At 38.6% G+C, this 22,255-nt stretch overlaps 1 protein-coding gene across 2 annotated transcripts in view; it reads left to right on the top strand.

Moving 5' to 3' along the window:
- Nucleotides 1–22,255, top strand: part of dync1h1 (dynein, cytoplasmic 1, heavy chain 1) — a 94,040-nt gene that overhangs the window by 32,029 nt on the left and 39,756 nt on the right. For both annotated transcript variants that reach the window (XM_060829278.1, XM_060829279.1), the window contains exons 24-42: nt 1,626–1,791; nt 1,945–2,133; nt 2,225–2,416; nt 2,965–3,247; nt 4,474–4,574; nt 9,269–9,428; nt 13,017–13,260; nt 13,405–13,588; nt 14,312–14,524; nt 14,622–14,860; nt 16,831–16,987; nt 17,078–17,305; nt 18,657–18,887; nt 18,996–19,136; nt 19,873–20,106; nt 20,262–20,468; nt 20,552–20,673; nt 21,154–21,319; nt 22,052–22,215. In XM_060829278.1, the coding sequence (XP_060685261.1) occupies nt 1,626–1,791; nt 1,945–2,133; nt 2,225–2,416; nt 2,965–3,247; nt 4,474–4,574; nt 9,269–9,428; nt 13,017–13,260; nt 13,405–13,588; nt 14,312–14,524; nt 14,622–14,860; nt 16,831–16,987; nt 17,078–17,305; nt 18,657–18,887; nt 18,996–19,136; nt 19,873–20,106; nt 20,262–20,468; nt 20,552–20,673; nt 21,154–21,319; nt 22,052–22,215 (3,621 nt within the window). The remainder of the gene's footprint in view (nt 1–1,625; nt 1,792–1,944; nt 2,134–2,224; nt 2,417–2,964; nt 3,248–4,473; nt 4,575–9,268; nt 9,429–13,016; nt 13,261–13,404; nt 13,589–14,311; nt 14,525–14,621; nt 14,861–16,830; nt 16,988–17,077; nt 17,306–18,656; nt 18,888–18,995; nt 19,137–19,872; nt 20,107–20,261; nt 20,469–20,551; nt 20,674–21,153; nt 21,320–22,051; nt 22,216–22,255) is intronic.

Here is a 22,255-nt window from a genome sequence, read left to right on the forward strand (position 1 = left end):
GCTCCAACGTCAGCAATATCCTACGGTGTGATGCTTAGATCTGTTAACAGTACTAAAGTGGGGTCGAACCAGAGGTCTTTTTTTCTTGCTGGTTTTATGACTTCTGCATCCTTAAAATTCAGCCCTCTGGTATATAAAGGCCAACTTTGACTAGCTGCCTTGATTTATTTTCTGCACATTTTTATGCCTTTTTAAAGATCTATGCACATGAACCCTGAACTAAATTCAACTTCATACTGTCCAGAAAGTGTCCTTTTTTGATCCAAAATGGATAACTCTCTTGTATTGAAATTATCTGCAATTGTTATGCCCATTCCCCAAGTCTATTAATATCTATTAATAATTTTATGCTACCATCTGCATGTCTACGATGCTGCCTAATTTTTTATCAACAAATTGCAAGTCATTAATAAATGTGCATAATTGGGGCCTAGCATAGATCTTTGTGGGACACCACGCATCACATCCTGCCAATCTGAGTACCTATTATCCCTACTTTCACGTGCCACTCAACCAATTTCCTAGACATGTTCAGAATTTGCCCTCAATTCTTTGGGCTTCTACCTTGGTTAAGTCTATTGCATAGAACTTTATCAAATACCTCTGGAAGTTTATTTAAACAGCCTGAATAGACATTCACCTGTCAACTTTGTTTACCTCTTCAAAACAAAAAGAAACAATTTGAGGTTTCAGACATGATCTACCTGTCATGAATCCATGCTCTTTATCCCCTATTGAGTGCTTCAGATTTTCAGTTAGTTATCCTTGATTATAGACTTCAACAATTTCTCCTCCACAGATATTAGGCTGACTAGTCTGTAATTTCCTGTTTTCGCCTTTAGCCCAACTTTAAAAAGCAGATTAATGTGCAATTTTCAAATCCAAAGGGATGACTCCTGACTCTAAGAAACTTCTGTAGATGCTCTAAATTTTTTTACTGTACACCACTCCTTCCTTTGCTTCTGAAGATGGAAACCTTCAGGTGCTGGGGATTTGACCATTAATTTCTTTATTATTAATGATTTTAAGTCCCTGTTTTGATCCACTGTTAATTTCCTCAGGGTTTATAGCAAGCTAGCCTCCTTTTCTATTGGATATACTGAGGCAAACAAATTAAAATCTGGTATCTCCCCATAGTCATTGATTTCCCCACTTTTAGTCTTTAGTGGATCAACATTGCTCCTGATCGCAGTATTTCTGTTTATGTTGCTCTAAATGTTCATTGATTTTAATGCCCTTTACCAGTTTTTCCATTCATAATCCCTTTGGTAGCTCTTACTAAGCTGCTTTCTGGTCCTTTGGTCTTTGTATCTGTCCCGTTCAGCAGGGCATGTTGTGTTTTGTATTTTTGTAAGTCATTTTAGTAATATATTATTTCTTTAGTTGTTCATGGCTGTGTTTTTTTCCCCCTGTGAAGTGTAGTTTTTCCCTCTCTGGTATAAACTGGTTCTGTATTGCACTAAATGTTTCTTTTCTTCCTCCCACTGTTCTTCATTTGTTTTATCCATTAACAGATTTTCCAGTTTACTGTGGCAGAGTAGCCTAATAGTTCAAATGCTGCTTACCTTTTGTTACGTGTCTTAGTGTTCATTAATAAACATATCTATATCTGCACTGAATTTCAGGTTTTATTTTGTTGGTGATGAGGACTTGCTGGAAATTATTGGCAACAGTAAGAATGTGGCTAAATTGCAGAAGCACTTTAAGAAGATGTTTGCTGGTGTTTCTAGTATCATTCTCAATGAAGATGCTACTGTTGTCTTGGGAATTGCATCACGTGAGGGAGAAGAGGTATATTTACATGTTTACTTCATTTCTTAGCTTTGTCATCTCAAGTTCAGTAGTATATTGTTTAAATGTAGCAGAAAGAATACTTGGTATGATTCAAGTGCATCTGATTATCTTTCAATTTAACATTGAGGACCTACATACATTATCTGACAGGTGCTTTTTAAGACTCCTGTTTCAATCACCGAGCACCCTAAGATTAATGAGTGGCTAACCTTGGTGGAGAAGGAAATGAGGGTTACCTTGGCCAAGTTGCTCGCTGAATCGGTCACTGAAGTTGGAATCTTTGGTCAAGGCACTTCAATTGATGCTGCCGACTATATTTCCTGGATAGATAAATACCAGGTATGTATGCAGAAATGAGAATTAATAATAATAAGTGAAATTGCAGTGTGGGGATAACTGGATATTCTTACATTTTTATCTTTAAATGTAGGCCCAGCTTGTTGTCCTTTCAGCTCAGATATCATGGTCAGAAAATGTGGAAAATGCCCTGAATAATGGAGCAAGTGGTGGTCAGTCCCCACTCGCACCAGTCCTAGTTAATGTGGAAGCTACTTTGACTGTGTTAGCAGATTCTGTGTTGATGGAACAACCAGCACTTCGTAGGAGGAAACTTGAACACTTGGTGAGTGAGCATCCTTTATCCGTTGAGGTCAAATTTTAGTGCTGCCAAGGACAGTTTGTGTTAAACTGAAGATGTCCAGCAAACTTTGTTCAAATTGTCACCTTATGAACCAATACTATTGATAAATTGGCAAAGTTATATGCAGAGGAGAATGTGAGATTACATACCTCAAATACTGGAAGCTTATTGTCAGAGTAGTTTGTATTATTATTATTTAAGTGATTTATGCTATAAAGCACAAGTGATGTGTATACCCCTACATTACTTAGTGTGTGTGTTTTACATTGAGGACCTCCTGATCAACCAGAACACTCCTAATCCCATAGGTGCCAATTAATAGAAAGCGTGTTTGTAACATACTTTGAAACACATTCTTAATTTGTCTTCAATATTTCTCATCTTCTTCCTATATCAAATTGATTTTTATTTTGAATATTTAAAATATAATGTGCAAATGCGTAATTGACTCCAATTTTGACAATTGCACAAATGTAAACTGGTTAAAATGAACACATTTAGTGTTAATTACTAAATATTGTCTGTTACAGATCACTGAATTAGTACATCAGAGAGATGTCACGAGAATGCTGATCAAGAACAAAGTAGATCAACCTAAATCTTTTGACTGGCTCAGTCAAATGCGATTCTACTTTGATCCCAAGCAAACTGATGTTTTACAGCAGCTATCCATACAAATGGCTAATGCAAAATTCAACTATGGTTTTGAGTACCTCGGTGTTCAAGATAAACTTGTACAAACTCCTCTTACAGACCGTTGTTACTTGACTATGACACAGGCTTTGGAAGCTCGCCTTGGTGGTTCTCCGTTTGGTAGGTATTGAAACATCTGTTCAAGAGTTTAAGAAATGTTTTATTTTCATGGTTTAGCTGCACTAAGAACATTAAATGACATTTTCTTATTTATTAATGATGTCTATAGATCATACATGAAAAATACTGGTCCCTAGTTTGCCTCCTGGGCTGTGGTGATCAGCATAATTGGGGAAGGGGACAGAGCAGAAAATGAGTGCATCTCATTATGGTCTGGTAACCAATCCTGTAAAGCTCTGATTCAGTGACATCTGATGGCATCGTGCTTGGCGATACTGCTGTCCACAGTAAGGATAACACACAGCCACATCTTTGGCCAGTAAAACACCTTAAAAGCATTGGCCACCACCAGTGTTTTTTCTGTTCTTCTTTGAATTTCTCTCTCCCGTGAATTTTTCAAATGACTGAAAGCAAACTTCTTCCCAAAGCAGAGCACAAGTTTCCAGTATGAGAATTCCTGAGATATCATACCATTGGACAAGTGTAAATGCTCTTGATGTATTTTCAAAAAGTTGCAAGCCAAAAATGGCATTTGCTGTATCTTGAGGGTATTGTGTTTGAAAAGCTCATTGACTTGAATGTAAATGGAATGTTATAAGATGTTCTGGATGTAGGTTTGCTCACTGAGCTGGAAAGTTCATGAAAACAAACCTTCCAGCTCAGTGAGCAAACCTACATCCAGAACCTCAACCTGAGCTACTAATCTTCTCAAAATCATTTATAAGATGTACTCAGTCTGAATTCAGTACAATTAAAAATTTGTCTTCTGCCAGAAAGTTAAGTAAGAATAACAGTAGAATTGAAGAAAACTATGTGGAGATACATACAGGACTAATCAACAGCCTAGAAAAGAAATCAGAGCTGGGCAATGACATACATAGGATTTATGAAAATACTGACTTAGCTGTTCAAAATTCCAAACAATCAAAAGATGACTCAAAAAGGTACCACCCAAATGGCTCTCTTGGGTTTTTGAGTAACTTTTATTGTAAATAGTGCATTGTTGTTGGATTCGTGTTTGATTTTCTGCATATGTACATGGTATCCAATCTATTGATGCTGTTGTCCTCAAATCAAACTTCCCAGAATTGTACTTAGTTGTAAACAAGTAATTTTAAAACCAGCATCTATTAATAAGCAGCATTTAATTTTCTAGCAAATGTTACCTTGATAGTTTTTGCATTTCAAGCTTAACTCTTCGTGTTCCAAACTTTTTTCCACACCAGGTCCTGCTGGTACTGGCAAAACTGAATCGGTCAAGGCACTTGGACATCAACTTGGACGCTTTGTTCTCGTCTTCAACTGTGATGAGACCTTTGATTTCCAGGTGCTGTAACTTTTTTTATATAGATATTTTTATTGAAAATTTAACATTTTTACAAGTTTACAAAAATAAAAAAATCCCAGTATAAACATTGATTTACAATTAAATCTTAAGTAACTAATCAAAATTTAACAAAAGAAAAATACAGAGGAAAATAAACAAAGCTCAACTAACTACTAATCTAACCTACAACTAACCAGAATGTATAATTAAGTCTCTTACATTATTCAAATAAGAGGAAAAAAAACCGACGGATAACACAGAAATTTGGTAGCGAGATACATGCTCGGAATGTATTAACGTCAAATGTAATAAAACCCGTATTTGTGCGGTATTCCTCTCCCATGAGGCCCCGGACCAGCCAGGTTCGCCATCTCAATTAAATAAAAGTCCTTGTTAGGATGGCCGAGATATCTGTATTTGTATAATTCAAGAAGGGCTGCCATATTTTATGGAATAATTCGGTCTTTTGGTACACCATATTTGTAAGGAATCCAGGGGAATACATTCCATAATTAATCTGTTCCAATTTGAAAGTCCAGGGGGGCCCTTAGCCACCCAGTTTACCAAAATATTTTTCCTTGCACAGAAAGAGAATAGAAAATAGCCTCTTCCCGTGCATATTCAGGGAGGGTAAATTCAAAAAGCCCAAAAGGAGAGATACAGGGTCCACTCTAATTTCTGTTGCTAGGATTTCTGTCAGAGCACTTGCTACTTTAGTCCAATATCTGCGGATCTTATGACATGTCCATAAGCAATGTACAAGAGTGCCCACCTCTATTTTACATTTGGGACACATTGGAGATGCTCCTGCCTTAAATTTTGACAATCGATCCGGTGCTATATGGGCCCTATGAAGTATCTTCAGCTGAATAGCCTGAGTTCTGTAGCAGATTGAGATTCTTCTGGCATTTTCCCAAATGTCATTCCACATTTCTATAGAGGTTTCTAGTCCCAAATCCTGATCCCAGTTTTAAGCAGATTGTCCATATCTCCCGATACTTCATCATGTAGTAAATGATAAATAGTACTGACGGAAGATGCCCCCATTGGCCATAGCACTCTACATTCTCTCTGATTTATAAAGACTATCTAATAATGTAGTCGTCTTCTGTATGTAACCTTGAATTTGGAAGTATCGAAAGAGGTCTTCATTAGTTAATCTGAATTTCTGACGCAGCTGTTCAAAAGACATCAGGACCCCTTCTTTAAGTTAATCCCCTAAACAAGAGATACCCCTGGATCTCCAGAGTTTAAAAGTGGCATTTGAAATCCCCATGCTCCCACAACCGGAGCATGGGGGGATGTTTTGAGAGTTGCCCTCATTTTGCCGCATTATATTCATTTTGCCCTCATTAATTGTGTTTAGTATTATAGGGTTTTTACAGTGGTCCGTAACGATTTTCCTCTTGTCTGAAAATAAAAGGTTAGTAAGTGGGCATTTTACTTGAGAAGCCTTGATGTCCAGCCAGATTGATTGATTGTGAGTCAGACAAGATCCCATCAGCAATGTAATTTAATAGGGAACTTAACTGATATTTCCTAAAATCTGGGATATCCAATCCTCCCCTTGCCTGTGGAAGCTGGAGCTTCTTCAGCTTAATGAGGGGCCGTCTATGATTCCAGAGAAAGGAACCCAACTAGCCATATAATTTACGTAGTGCCAGCCTTTGCAGCATACCGGAAGCATCCTCGTAGGGTATAGGAGACGGGGCAGGACATTGATTTTAATTAGTGCTATTCTACCTAGCCAGGAAATTGGAAGGTCTTCCCATCGTTGGAGGTCTTGCCTAATCCTGTCCAGTAAATGCACAAAGTTAGCCTTGTATAACTGACCAAATACTGGGGTAATAAAAATGCCTAAATGTAAGAAACCCTCCAGGGACCACCAAAAGGGAAAGTGGGATCTGTCCAATAAGTGGGATATACTAGCAAGGCCGCCCAGTGGCATAGTCTCTGATTTTGAGAAGTTAATTTTATAGCCTGAGAATGCACTAAATGTATTAATAACTTGGATTAAGCGAGGCTAGGACATCAGGGGATTACTGAGGAATAGGAGAACATCATCTGCAAAGGGTAATTTTATGTTTACCTGTACCAGTCCTCGGGGCCGTTATGTTAGGGTCAGCCTGTAGTGCTTCTGCTAGTGGCTCAGTTATTAGCGTGAATAGCAATGGCGAGAGAGGACATTCCCTGACGGCAGCCCCTAACCACACTGAAGCTATTCAAGCCTAATCCATTGGTGATCGCTATCCAGTGTTGAGACCCATTTGGTAAGCACCTTTCCAACACCAAACCTTTCCAATGTGTAAAACAAATATGACCATTCAACCTGTCGAATGCCTTTTCCATGCCTAATGAGACTACTACTCCTGGTATCTTTCCCTGATGGTAGGCTTGAATCACATTCAAAACCCTTCTAACATTATTGGATGATCTACAGCCCTTAATAAACCCTGTCTGATCTTCCTTGATGATATGTGGCAATACCCTTTCTAGCCTCAATGCTAACGTTTTAGAGAGGATTTAAAAATCTACATTTAGCAAGGATATTGGTCTGTATGACGTGCAATCTTCTGGGTCCTTTCCTTTTTTTAAGGATAAGAGAGATTTGCCTCTTTCAGCGAAGGCGGAGATAGCCCTAACTGTATGAGTAGTTATACATGTCCATAAATGGACCAGCCAATATTCCTGTAAACTCTTTATAGAATTCAGCTTGAAAGCCATCTGGGCCAGGTGCCTTACCCCTCTGAAGTTGCCTGGTTGCGTCAAGTATTTCTTGGATTGTTAGGGGAACATTCAAGATCGATACCTGTTGCGGAGTTAGGTCCGGAAAGGTCAAATTTTTAAAAAATGATGCATCCTCCTTGTCCTGTCTTCACAATTTTGCAATTTATATAAATCAGAATAAAATTTTCTAAAGATTACGTTAATCCTTTTATGATCATGAGTCAAAATACCCATACTTTCCTTGATAGACGTGATAGTTTGAGGGGCCTTCTTTTTCTTTGCAAGAAATGCTAAGTATCTACCAGGTTTATCGCCAAATTCATATAACCTTTGTTTTGCAAATAATATTTCCCTCTTAGCCGTTTGGGTAAGCGTGGTGTTTAGAGCTGTCCTAAGGGCTGTAATCCTTTGCAATTTGATAATAGAACGTCTGTCAGTGCATGCTGTTTCAGCTGCTTTTAAGCGAGCTTCGAGCAGACGCTATTGTTCTCCCTTTAATTTTTTCTGGGTCGCTGAGTATGAGATGATCAAACCTCTCACGTAAGCATTGGTCTCCCACATCATTGATGGGTTGCTAGCTGTACCTAAATTAACTTCTAAAAAAGTTTTACATTCTTGAGAGAAGTACTTTACAAATTAGGAAGGGGTCCATATGCCAATGCCAGGGGGATGTCTCATTGTTCCTTGCCTTGATTTCCATATATACAGCAGTGTGATCGGAAATTGTTATACTACCTATTTTGCAGGATGGTATGGAATTTTAAAAAATCGAGGGGGCAAAATACATAGCTTCTGGTATGGCATTTATGTGGATTGGAGTATAAAGAAAAATCTCTGCCCTGTGGATGAAGGCATCTCCATACATCGTCTAGTCCTAATTCTTTGTTCAAATCCACCAATTGTCTAGATCTGAGAGATACTCCTGCAGTACTCTTGGGAATCCTCTCTATTTCCGGATCCATAATACAATTAAAGTCTCCCCCTATAATTGTATGACGAGCACCGAGAGCCATCAATTTTGAGAAGGCTTCCGTTATAAATTTAAAAGGATGTGCCGGGGGGGCAATACAAATTTAAAATCCCATATACCTCTCCATTTATAAGGGCTTTAATCAGAATATATCATCCAGATTTGTCCTTTATCTGATTTATGATTTTTGAAAGGGAAATTCTTACGAATAAGAATAACCACTCTTCTGCTTTTTGAGCTAAAAGAAGAAAAAAATTCCTGATCAAATCCACCCTGTTGTAATTTCAAGTGTTCTTTATCCAATAAGTGTGTCTCCTGTAGGAGAGCCATATCAACCCTTTCTTTGAGGTTTGATAATATTTTCTTCCTTTTTGACTGGTGCATTACTCCCCTTGACATTCCAGGTGCACCACTTAACCGACTGATTAACCATAATTGTCCAGGCAAATCTGAGACCCCTCAGGAGGGGAAACCCTATCCAGAATACCCCAAGCATAGAGCATATAAAATTCACAAAAATAAAGGCTAATGCACTCACAACAGTATAATAAAAAAACTTTCTACACACAAAAAAAGCTGTAACTGGTTTTAATAATGTGGTGTAAATCTTTCAAGTGTTTTTTTTTAATTGAACTGGCTTGAAGTCTAACTTCTGAAATACTACTCCAGTGTAGTGAAGTTGTTTGTGTAATGAGCAGTTGAGATGTTATTGGTTGTTTCAATAAGTTAATCATTATAGTATAGTATTTTGTCTTAATCGTTACATCTTAAAACAAGAGTTATAGAAAAGGGGAGCCTGAAATTGTAAAGATTTTTACCAAGTAACCTTTTGGGTTGGTTACTTTATGTCCCTAAAACAAATGGTAAAATCATTCAAGCCTCCAATGTTGATTTTGTTTGTTTCTAAAATCTTCCAGACTTTATATAAAATATTCATAAAATGCTTTTGATCTTTTTGGGTTTTTCTTATCTAATTGATTTATTTTCTTAATTTTAGGCCATGGGTCGAATATTTGTAGGTCTCTGCCAGGTGGGAGCTTGGGGCTGTTTTGATGAATTCAATCGCCTTGAAGAACGTATGCTATCGGCTGTATCCCAGCAAATACAGTGCATACAGGAAGCACTCCGTGAACACTCTAATCCCAGCCGTGACCGAAGTATGTAATTCTATGCATTTTTGCTTTTTTTGTTGTTGTCCTGATTCTCTTTCAAAATGAGTTCCTGTACAGTGCAATAACTTCATTTTTTAAACCATAACTTGCTGCAAGGTGTAAAAGTCATTTTTGTTATTAACCATATATGAATTCAGCTTTGAAGTACAGAGCCTTCAGTAGTTCATCTATGAACTTCTGTCAAACAGACACAGCAAACAGAATAGTCCAGATTGATAACAGCTACTTGTAAGTACAGCTATACAGCAAAAAAATCTTTTACAGAGAAGGGAGAAAAATAAAACTAACTTGAAGGGATTTATACCAAGGCTTGATTTAAACGTAGAGAGAGATTTGCGATTTTAGAAGATTTGTAGCTCCGATTGTGGATCAGGTTGTAAGTTTGCTCGCTGAGCTGGTAGATTTGTTCTTGGATGTCTTTTGGTGGCTAGTTGGTGCTCATGTATCCTGGCAGCTAGTTTCCTGCCAATGTAATGTTTGTTGCAGTCCTTGCAGGGTATTTTGTATATGACACTTGTTCTGCTGGTTGTTGCTAGGGGGGACGTCTTTTAAATTCATCAGGATCTATTTGTGTGGTGGTAGGTTGGTGGGCTACCATGATGCCTAGCGGCTGGAATAGTCTTGTCATCATCTCGGAAATATCCTTAATATATAGCCGGGTGGCTGGGGTTTCTGGGTGTGTTGTCTTTTTTTAGGTCTGTTGTGAGGGAATTAGTGAACTGTGCTTATCAGGTACCTGTTGTACAGGTATTTTTCCCTCTGTTTCTCTTAGTTCCTCAGTGCTGCAATGTGTTGTGGCTCATTTAAATAAAATTCTGATACAGCTCAGTTTGTGAATGGTGGGATGATTGCTTCCGTAGTTGCTTATCTCGTCAGTGTTTATGGCTTTCCTGTAAACTCCAGGTCTGTAGCTCTCCATTTGCTTTGCATTCTACCATGATGCCTAGGAAAGGAGTCTTGTTATTCTATTCCTCTTCAGTGAACTTTGAGTAGGGAGAGATCATTGAAAATTAAATTGAAATGATTTCTTTTAATATAGGTGAGGATGAGCTGCTTGATCGCAGTAGTTGTGAAGAATGGAGCTGGGTCAGGTGAAGGCTTTCGTATCAGCAATTGGATAAAGGCAGGGTATGCGCAAGAGTCATGGTTTGGGATATTTTTGGATGTAGGAAATCTAACATGGGAGAAGTTTGCTGTGATAAAGGTCAAGACATTGGAATAATTGTAAGATCATTTTTATGTTGTATTATGAAACAGCGTAGTTCAGTGAAGGTGATTAATAAGTAAAACGTAGTGTAGGACAGGATATATTTTGCAGGCTAAAATTCTAAGCATAATGAAAAGTAGGAGCACTTTGCAGTAATTGACTCTAACTTTGTCAAAATATGCATAAGGATCTTAGCAGCTACAAGCCTAAAGGAAAATTTGAGGTGAAAGTCAGCGGGAGATTGGGCTTGATGCTCAGCTGTGGGTTTTGCCTGGGTGAAAATATTTGTACAATCTGAATCACCCTGAAATAGTTGGTTCAGCCTAAAGGAACAGTATAGACTGCAAAGCTTAGGACAACCGCTGATTTTGCAGACTTGCGGGCCTGCAGACGTTTGACTAAATTAATGCACCCACAACTTGATAGTTTGGACTAGTTGCTGGCCTCATCCCAGTTACCTCTGTAGGCTATGATGGAGGGAAAAAAGTGTTCCATTAACTACTTATCAGAAGTTGACAGTGTGTCTACAAATAGTAAAAACACAATAGGTGAGGATGAGAAACTTTGCAGACTTGAAGTGAATGCAGGCAGTTCAGGAAGAGAAATCTTTGTATATCTCTTGAGAGGAATGAGCATTGTTTGAAGATGAGGGAATGTTGGATTGAGTGGATTGGGGAGGTTGTGGGTAAGAGAGGAGACTATGCAAAGACTGAATGTACTCCTGCAACTCATGGTTATTTTATACTTTACACCCAAGCTACTGGATTTCTTTGATTTTGTGCACCGGAACGTGTCACCTTGTAAGAAGATGGCCAGCTGTGTGAGATACTCAAGAGCCCTACTTAGTCATGGCTGCCTTTGCTGTAGAGAAAGTCAGGCCAAGAAGCCACATGATTTCCTGCTCTCTCTTTACTGTCTGAGCTTTCTTGGCCAACTGAGCTCATCTCTCTTGTTCTGCTCTTCAACTTCTTTCCAAACAGTTTGCTTCTGCAGGTCACAGCCATTAGCAACTGACTCCCAGTTGTCAATGCCAATACCCACCATTTTAATATCTGCTTACAGGAATTCTTGCAATCTGTCATTGACCAGCCAGTCATGAAAAATTATTATGCAAAAAGCATTGTTTATAGGTCACTATCCCTTTGATCTGCATGAGCAGGTGTAATTGATTTAACAATAAGTGTATGCTGATAGAAGTAGTATACTGTTGTACTACTACTTGGTTGCTGCAAAGATACTGACAGTGGATGTGGAAACGTTTTAGCCTTTTTCTCCAACCTAGCATATGTTGTCCAAGCTGTTTTAGGATAGAGGAATGCACTGGCAGAGGTACAGTCCGAAACGTCGAATTTCCTGTTCCTTGGATGCTGCTTGACCTGTGCTTTAACCAGCAACACATTTTCAGCTACAGTCTATATTTGCCAGGATCATGCACGGGCCTGGAAGATTGAATTAGGAGGGTAGGTTTTATAAATCTGGCTTGTATTTCCTTGAATTCAGGAGGATGAGGAGTCATCTCACTAATTATATAAAATGATAAATTGTCCTGATGGGATAAATGCAAAGAATTATTTAATCTTTTAATATAATTTGGAATGAGTGAACACCATCTTAAGTATGGTGCTGGAACAGTACAACCTGTCCGGCAACATCGGAGGATGTTAATTCCTGAAGAAGGGCTTATGCCTGAAACATAGACTCTCCTGTTCCTTGGATGCTGCCTGACCTGCTGTGCTTTTCCAGCATCAAACTTTTCGACACGCTGTCCAGCATCTACAGTCCTCACTTTCTCTCCTCCTCAAGTATGGTCTCAACCAAATTTTAAGTGAAATCACAAACAATTGATCACAAGGGAATCCTCAGATCAGAGTTAACATTTCAGATTGAGTGAGGAAGTGTTTCTCAACCCAAAACATTTACTAATGTCTTTCCACAGATACTGCCATACCTGCAGAGCTTATCCAGCCATTTTGGTTTTTGACCCCTAACTGTTTCCCAACTTTAATATTTTCCTTAAAAACCTACACCTTATTAAACTGGATGAATATCAGCCCCCACAACACTGAGATCAATTGTTTGTGATTTCACTTAAAATTTCAGATTGAGTGAGGAAGTGTTTCACAACGTGAAACATTTACTCTGATTTCTTTCCACAGATGCTGCCAGACCTACTGAACTTTACTGGCAATTTCTGTTTGTTTCTGATTTACATCATCCATAATTCTTTCAATTCATATTTAGAGTGAGGGAACAGTTCAGACGTGAACTAATGGAATGTGTAACAGCTTCAAACTGCTGCCAAGTCTTTTCCTGTTCTTGTGTGAAGTATTGAACTTGCAGCTTGAATTCTGTTACTTTTCTTTCAGGTTCTCCTACAATCACATGTGAGCTACTGAACAAACAAGTGAAAGTCAGAGCAGATATGGCTATTTTCATTACTATGAATCCAGGCTATGCTGGACGTTCCAACCTACCAGACAACTTGAAAAAACTCTTCCGTAGTCTGGCAATGACAAAACCTGATCGTCAACTTATTGCACAGGTTATGTTGTACTCTCAAGGGTTCCGAACAGCTGAAACCCTTGCAAACAAGATTGTTCCATTCTTCAAGTAAGCATGTTAAGCTTCACAATGACATTTCTCCTTGAATCTCTTTTGGTGAAAATTTCACATGTTTATAAAATGTTTAGTTTTTTTGATCCAGTTCAATAACGTTCATATACTGAATTTCTTTTTCAAAAATTACTTTTTAAGGCTTTGTGATGAACAGCTGTCATCTCAGAGTCACTATGATTTTGGTCTTCGTGCCCTGAAGAGTGTACTAGTAAGTGCAGGGAATGTGAAGCGAGAGAGGATTCAGAAGATAAAGAAAGAGAAAGGAGAACGTGGTGAAGATGTTGATGAGGCAGAAATTGCAGAGAATCTACCTGAGCAAGAGGTTAGTTATTCTTTGCAGTTGTCATTACTTGTCAAATTATCTTGAATAGTGTACGTACAAGAAAAATGAAATACAGTATACAACGTGCAATTGTGGCTGTGTGGTTAAGGTGATGGATTAGAAGATGGTTCCCTGCGCAGGTTCGAATCCTGCTGACTGCATTTCCTGAAACTGTTAACTTCAGGTTGGCAGGATGGCTCAGTGGTTAGCACTGCTGCCTCTCAGCACCAGGGTCTCAGGTTCGATTCCAGCCTTGGGCGACTGTCTATGTAGGTTTCCTCTGGGTGTTCTGGTTTCCTCCCACAGTCCAAAATGTGCAGGTTAGGTGAATTGGCCAAGCCAAATTGCCCATAGTGCTAGGTGCATTAGTCAGTGGGAAATGGGTCTGGGTGGGTTACTCTTCGGAGGGTAGGTGTGGACTGGTTGGGCCAAAGGGCCTGTTTCCGCACTGTAGGGAATCTAATCTATATAACGTTGCTATTCTGACTTAATATTCGACTGGTGTTTTTCAATGTTATAACTTGTTTTGATCGTTCTTTAAGCCCAAAGAAGTTGAGAAAAATCTTTTCTGAATGTCTTTCTTTGGTTGTTGTACTTGTACTTTGTACTTTCTCTTCAGAAAAAATAAGCCTTTCTGACCTTGACATCAATTAAGTGTTCACTTTGGGTGGTGGTAATATTCATGAAGCAATCATGTTGAGTAATTGATCAATCTGTCCACAGATTCTAATCCAAAGTGTCTGTGAGACGATGGTTCCCAAGCTGGTTGCAGAAGATATCCCATTGCTTTTTAGTCTTTTGTCTGATGTATTCCCTGGAGTACAGTACCATCGTGGAGCAATGACTAAACTGCGTGAGGAGCTGAAGAAGGTTTGTCAAGAAATGTACCTAACTTATGGTGATGGTGAAGATGTTGGTGGAATGTGGGTTGAAAAGGTGAGTTATGGATTTCTCTGTTGTAGATTTTGTGCTTTGTCCAGTATTTAATTTTTCTTTAACTGCTTGGTAACTTTAATTACATGTTCTACGTTAGGTACTTCAGTTATATCAGATCTCTCAAATCAATCATGGTTTGATGATGGTGGGACCGTCAGGCAGTGGAAAGAGTATGGCCTGGCGAGTTTTACTAAAGGCCCTTGAACAGCTTGAGGGAGTGGAAGGAGTTGCTCACATCATTGATCCAAAAGCTATAAGCAAAGACCATTTATATGGAACATTAGACCCAAATACCAGAGAATGGACTGATGGACTGTTTACACATGTTCTTAGAAAGTAAGTTGACCACTGTTTTCTTTTCAGTTTTCCTGCCTATTAGAGCCGTAGAGATGTATAGCACGGAAACAGACCCTTCAGTCCAACACATCCATGCTGACCAGATATCACCCCAATCTAGTCCCACCTCTAAGCACATGGCCCACATCCCTCCAAACACTTCCTATTCGTATACCCATCCAGATGCATTTTAAATGTTACAATTGTACCAGCTTCTACCACTTCCTCTGGCAGCTCATTCCATACACGTACCACCCTCTGCGTGAAAAAGTTGCCCCTTAGGTGTCTCTCATATTTTTCCCCTCTCCTAAACCTATGCCCTCTAGTTCTGGACTCCCCAACCCCAGGGAAAAGACTTTGTCCATTTATCCTATCCATGCCCCTCCATGATTTTATAAACTTTGTAAAGTCACGGCTCAGTCTCTGTTGCTCCAGGGAAAACTGTCTATTCTACTTCTCCCTATAGCTCTAATCCTCCAACCCTGGCAACATCCTTGTAAACCTTTTCTGAACCCTTTCAAGTTTCACAACATCTTTCCAATAGGAAGGAAACCAGAATTGCATGCAGTATTCCAACAGTGGCCTAACCAATGTCCTGTACAGCCGCAACATGTCCTCCCAACTCCTGTACTCAATACTCCGACCAATAAAGGAAAGTATACCAAATGCTGCCTTCACTATCCTATCTACTTGTGACTCCACTTTCAAGGAGCTATGAACCTGCACTCCAAGGTGTCTTTGTTCAGCAACACTCCCTAGGACCTTACCATTAAGTGTATATGTCCTGCTAAGATTTACTTTCCCAAAGTACAGCACCTCACATTTCTCTGAATTAAACTCCATCTGCCAATTTTCAGCCCGTTGGCCCATCTGGTCCAGATCCTGTTGTAATCTGAGGTAATCTCCTTCACTGTCCACTACACCTCCAACTTTGGTGTCATCTGCAAACTTAACCATACCTCTTACGGTCATATACAAATTATTTATGTAAATGATGAAAAGTGTGGACCCAACACTGATCCTTGTGGCACTCCACTGGTCGTAGGCCTCCAGTCTGAAAAACAACCTTGCACTACCACTCTCTGTCTTCTACCTTCGAGCCCGTTCTGTATCCAAGTGGCTACTTCTCCCTGTATTCCCTGAGATCTAACCAGTCTCTAATGTGGAGAATCTTAACGAAAGTCTTATTGAAGTCCACATAAATCACATCTACCACTCTGCCCTCATCAGTCCTCTTGGTTACTTCAAAAAATTCAATCAAGTTTGAGATAGGATTTCCCATGCACAAAGCCGTGTTGACTATCCCTAATCAGTCCTTGCCTTTCCAAATACATGTACATCCTGTCCCTCAGGATTCCCTCCAACAACTTGCCCTTCACTGACGTTAGGCTCACTGGTCTGTAGTTCCCTGACTTGTCCTTACCACCTTTTCTTAAGCAGTGGCATCACATTAGCCAACCTCAGGTCTTTCGGCACCTCGCCTGTGATTATCGATGGTACAAATATCTCAGTAAGAGGCCCAGCAATCACTTCACTAGCTTCCCACAGAGTTCTATCATCCTGAAGATGTTGACTCCCTTGTATGATTACAAGGTGCTGGTTGTTCAAGTGGACCTCTTTTATACCTGCTTAATGTGGAATGCCACTGACGTGGTGACATTGTGAACAGGGTAGCTTCTCCACACCTAACACACACTCACCTTGCTTCCAGCAAGGATGTGTCCATTTTTTTTTGTTTTCTGTGCTGTCTGTAATGGGTGTTGAGGTGCAAACCACTAGCTCTGATGGAAAATGGACTTGGCTACTTCCTAGTCCATTTAGTTCAGCTAATGTGGATAAAGCTGCTCAGCGATCCATTGGAAACTTGTTGTTTTTCTCCATTTATTACAAAGTCAGTATCGACTATACAATTTGAACATTAAACATACATCAACAATGTCAAATTTTATGCAAATCATATTTTTGTTCAGGATTATTGACAATGTACGAGGTGAACTGCAGAAACGTCAGTGGATCATCTTTGATGGTGATGTGGATCCTGAATGGGTAGAAAATTTGAATTCGGTTCTTGATGATAACAAATTGCTTACCCTTCCCAATGGAGAGCGTCTCAGCCTTCCATCAAATGTAAGCATTTTTGCAAAGGATTGATACAGAATTGTATTGAATAGAATTTATGCTTGTCCAAAAAGTTGATCATGATTTTATTTTCAACAGGTGCGAATTATGTTTGAAGTCCAAGACTTGAAATATGCTACATTGGCCACTGTATCCAGATGTGGGATGGTATGGTTTAGCGAGGATGTTCTCAGTACTGATATGATCTTCAACAACTTCTTAGCTAGACTACGTAATATTCCTCTGGATGAGGGAGAGGAAGAGGCCCAACGTCGACGCAAAGGTAAAGAGGATGAGGAACAAGAAGCTGCTTCCCCAATGCTTCAGGTACAAAATTAGTTTGAATTTTCTGCCTAAGCGTGTCATTTGGCAGAGGTTGCATCTTTATAAAATGAGCCAGATCATTTGAATGACACTTTATTTTTCTCGAGCTGCTTTTTCATTATTGCTAATGCCCCTACTAGATGTAGATACGTAATAATCTTAACTTGTGTGTTTATGTTGACATTGTTTTTTGGTGGGGGGGGAAGATGATATTTCTACTAAGATTGCATATCTACGAAATCTTTTTCACTTAGAATAAATTACAGGAAAAATATTTTTATAAATTCCAAGTCTTTCACATTCCATATTTTTATGCATTCGTCAAAGCAATTAGTTGAATCAACAGTTTGTGTAAAAATTATGTTTTCCAGGCATTTTTATTTAAAGTAGGAAAGCCTTTTATAAATAGCTTCCTGAAACCTTAGTAAAAATTGAATGTGGATGTTGACTGTTGCCTGTGTAAACAATTTTCAGACTACACGTTTATACTCTGTACCTCCTATATGTGGAAAGAAAATAAGGTTGCCACTAGCCTGAATGCTGCCTTGTTACAGAAAGTTGTCATGTTGCCTGTATTCTTGACATGCTTAATATTGAGTGGGTATAAACTCCAATAAATTGGTTAGGAATGGATAAGGTTACATGGTGTAAAAGATGTGGTACTCCCCAAATCATTTTGTGGATTAACCAAGATTCTAGTGCCTTAGCCATCACATTTGCTCTGTTTCCTGCATAATACCTGGCCCACGCTATCAAAATACATTCTCCCTTCCTAGGCAGCTAGTCCTGAAAGTTCGTGATTATTAGCTGTATGGCAGCCTTGAGATTGACTGAAGTAGCTCCTCCAGCTCAGTCAATTGTAAGTTCTTCTCTCCTGCTTTTGCTACTACAGACACAGTTTCTGCTGCTTGAAAGACTGAGGAAAGGAGCCTGTAATTGAAGGATCTGCCGCCGCATGAAAAACAACCTGTTAGATGTTACTTCTCTAATTGTAGGTTTTCAGTTCAGCTATTCTCCAGTTAGTTGTCCCTTTTGAGTGAGTTTTCTTGAATATTGGAGTGAACTTCTAGTGTTAGATAGAAAGAAGTGGAACTGTATCTCTCCCTGTTGAATAACAGAAAATTTGAACTGTATTTTTCCATATTTTCTTGCAAACCTGTTCATACTTTTGTTCTTTTACTAAATTGAGAATATTTTCCAGGAACATTTTAAGTAATTTTTTTGTCAGTGGCATCTGTAAATGTATCATTTTACTTTCTAACCAGTAACGTTTCCCAGACCTTAGGTTAATTGCTCTAAAACTTGTGCAAAATTTTTGCTGCAAATGTTATTATTTAAACACTTTTTATTACAGATACAGAGAGATGCAGCAACTGTTTTACAGCCATACTTCACTTCAAATGGCTTGATTATCAAAGCAGTAGAGCATGCTGCCAAGATGGAACACATTATGGACTTTACCCGATTGCGATGTCTTGGTTCCCTCTTCTCTATGATGCACCAAGGTTGCAGGAATATTGCACTATACAATGCTAATCATCCTGATTTTCCAATGCCAAATGACCAGTTGGAACGATACATCCAGGTATGATCATCTTCAGGGTCTTGGATTTGTTTACATGAAAATGAGTAAATGTACTCTGTCATCTAAATCTTATTTAAAAATGCTCATATTATTATGTTTCTTGATTAGAAATACTTAATTTATGCCATTCTGTGGTCACTTTCGGGTGATGCACGGTTGAAGATGAGAGCAGAACTTGGTGAATACATAAGACGAATTACCACCATTCCACTGCCAAGCACACCTAACATGCCTATCATTGACTTTGAGGTAGGAAGTCTCTCATGACAATCTAATACACATTGTTTGCACATTTGGACTATTCTGTATTTTTTGAATTTCTAGTACTTATGTTTGATTTGCTTCTGGGCATGTGACTTGTAATTCAAATTTCATATGCTTGATTCAGATTGTTTCCATTACCCAGTCACTCATATATTTTGATTTTCTTTTCTCTGGTAACATTCGATCTTGCCCAGAATTTAACAGACTATTCCAATTGAGCGTTATGTAAAAGTTGAATATAAGTTCTGTGGTTCTGTATTGATGCTTTTAATACTGAAGCTCAAGATCCTATAAATTTAACCACTTCAATTTGTCCTGCCATCTTAAAATGTCCATGTCCATGTATATGAGCTCTCAATTATTGCTGTTCATATATGCTCTTAAAAATTGTACCATTTAATATGGTGTCACTCATTCTTCTGACTAAAATGAATCACTTCATCTGCTGAATTCCAACTGTCCAGTTCATCCCCAGGTTAGATTCGCAGCAGTTGTCTCTTTAATGGGAGAGCAGGGCTATGGTGACTGTAGACATTTGGTGCTAGTAATGAATGGTCAGGATTATCTTGTTTGATGGAGCAAATAAAATTGGTTTCACTCAATTAGTACAACAGCTTGTTAATGGAATGATTTCTTTGTCATAGTTACTGATCACTAAATTTAGCAGATTGGAGTTGAAAATAATAAACTTGGTTTTGTAATATGCTTTTTCAAAATGTAGGTATCTATTACTGGAGAGTGGGTTCCTTGGCAGTCCAAGGTACCTCAGATTGAAGTGGAGACTCACAAAGTTGCTGCGCCAGACGTCGTTGTGCCAACTCTGGATACGGTCCGTCATGAAGCCCTTCTGTACACATGGTTGGCTGAACATAAACCTTTAGTTTTATGTGGCCCACCTGGATCTGGCAAGACTATGACTCTATTCAGTGCACTAAGAGCTCTACCAGATATGGAGGTAAGAATTGGCATCTTCTAAATTGCTTTTGTACCTTAGCATTAAAGTAAAATGAAGCAGTTGTTTTTAGAACATTCATTCTGCTGCTTCTAGTTTCTGTTCATTTAAATAAATTTTTAAAACTATTCTAACAGTGTTTGTTTCCATTTAATTAGGTTGTGGGTCTGAACTTCTCCAGTGCAACAACACCCGAGCTAGTTCTGAAAACATTTGATCACTACTGTGAATATCGTCGGACACCGAATGGAGTTGTATTAGCGCCTGTGCAGCTCGGCAAATGGCTTGTGCTTTTCTGTGATGAAATCAATCTTCCAGACATGGACAAATATGGCACTCAAAGAGTTATATCCTTCATTCGACAGGTTAGTAAGACAATACTTAGATTAGACATTTAAAGCAGGGCATTTAATTGCAACATAATCATTGTGGGCCATCTTTGTTTCAGATGGTAGAGCATGGAGGTTTCTTCCGTACTTCAGATCAGACTTGGGTTAAACTGGAAAGAATCCAATTTGTTGGAGCTTGCAATCCATCTACTGACCCAGGAAGAAAGCCGCTTTCTCATAGGTAATAATTCTTCTGTTTAATTATCCAACTTAGTGTACAAGTAGCCAAAACTTGAATTATTTAAGGTTGTGTAGAATGACTTTTGTGTAAACCTAGACAAAAGTTAAAGACTAACTATTGATTGGAATGAAAAGGTTAAGAATTTTAATTGTTAGTTTTCAGCCAACAGGATGTATCAAATTGTTCACAAATTGGCTGAAATCTAGCATAATATAAGCTTTATGTTTTTTGCTTAATTTTCAATATATAATTTTCATCAACTTTTCTAACTGTACCAGAGTTTGACCTTGTTCCTATTGCATAACCAAGATGATTTATCCATAAGTCTGAGGTTTTTTCCCCTCATTTCCCTCATCCAGCTGGGTAGCTTTGGTTTAACTGAAAATACAGTGAAGACTTGGATTAGCTGTTTAAACCCTCAATTTGTGCTGTTAAACCTGTCACTGGCTGTAAATCCTCTATTTTACTACTTGTTTGTAGGTTTCTACGCCACGTACCTGTTGTGTATGTGGACTATCCAGGACCAGCATCTCTCACTCAGATTTACGGCACATTCAACCGTGCTATGCTTAGACTCATTCCATCCTTGCGGACATATGCCGACCCGCTTACAGCAGCTATGGTGGAATTCTACATGATGTCACAGGTAAATTGTGTTTGTGATTTTGAGCTTCAAAGTTTCAGGTGAAGGTGCAAGTTTTCAGATTAATACCGATGAGACAAATTATATTAGCTTAGTTATGGTGATGGAGTTCAAGTACACCAGATCCAAATTCTCTCAGGAGTGGAGTGAATGGTGTGGGATTTTTGTTTTTTCCTGTACAATAGTAAACAAGAAATCTCTCGGGTGGCAGTTGATTCAATTTAATTGGTACTACTTTTAAAGCAAATCTAAAAGCTGGATCCACAATAGTTAAGTAGGATACGTTAATTTTGATATTATTTAGTGGTATTATTCATTGATGGCTAGAGAAGGATGGTGATATTTAAAATACAAGATACACAAAAATGCTACATGAAAGAAGTGGCTAATCAAATAATCTTAGCAAGATACTGCATAGAATTGTCTAGATGGAATAATGTGCCTTCACACTAGAAATTCTTGTTTTTACTATTTTCTATAAGCTGTATTAGAGTGGGTTGTTTTTGAGGGTCAGTTGGACATCTGTACTTGTTTCCATTGGAGATTAGAAGAAGAACATGTACGTCATACATGTTTAATCGTTGAGATGTCTTATGTTTGGACCAGCATGATGTTACTTAATTTTTAAGTTTTTATTAAACTTCTTAATCTATACCAAAATTACAAACTGCATTTAATGGAGATTAATGTTGAAACTGAACTTTGTTCAATAGTGCATGTTCTATTATTTCACAGGAACGTTTCACCCAAGACATACAGCCACATTATATTTACTCCCCTCGTGAAATGACACGTTGGGTGAGAGGAATCTTTGAGGCTTTAAGGCCCTTAGAAACATTGGCAGTTGAAGGGTTGATTAGGATCTGGGCCCATGAGGCTCTGCGCTTGTTCCAAGACAGGTTTGTATTCTACAAGATCAGCATTTTTCAGTTGTTGTTA

Source organism: Hemiscyllium ocellatum, chromosome 8 (assembly GCF_020745735.1).
Source record: "Hemiscyllium ocellatum isolate sHemOce1 chromosome 8, sHemOce1.pat.X.cur, whole genome shotgun sequence".
Lineage (NCBI taxonomy): Eukaryota > Metazoa > Chordata > Chondrichthyes > Orectolobiformes > Hemiscylliidae > Hemiscyllium > Hemiscyllium ocellatum.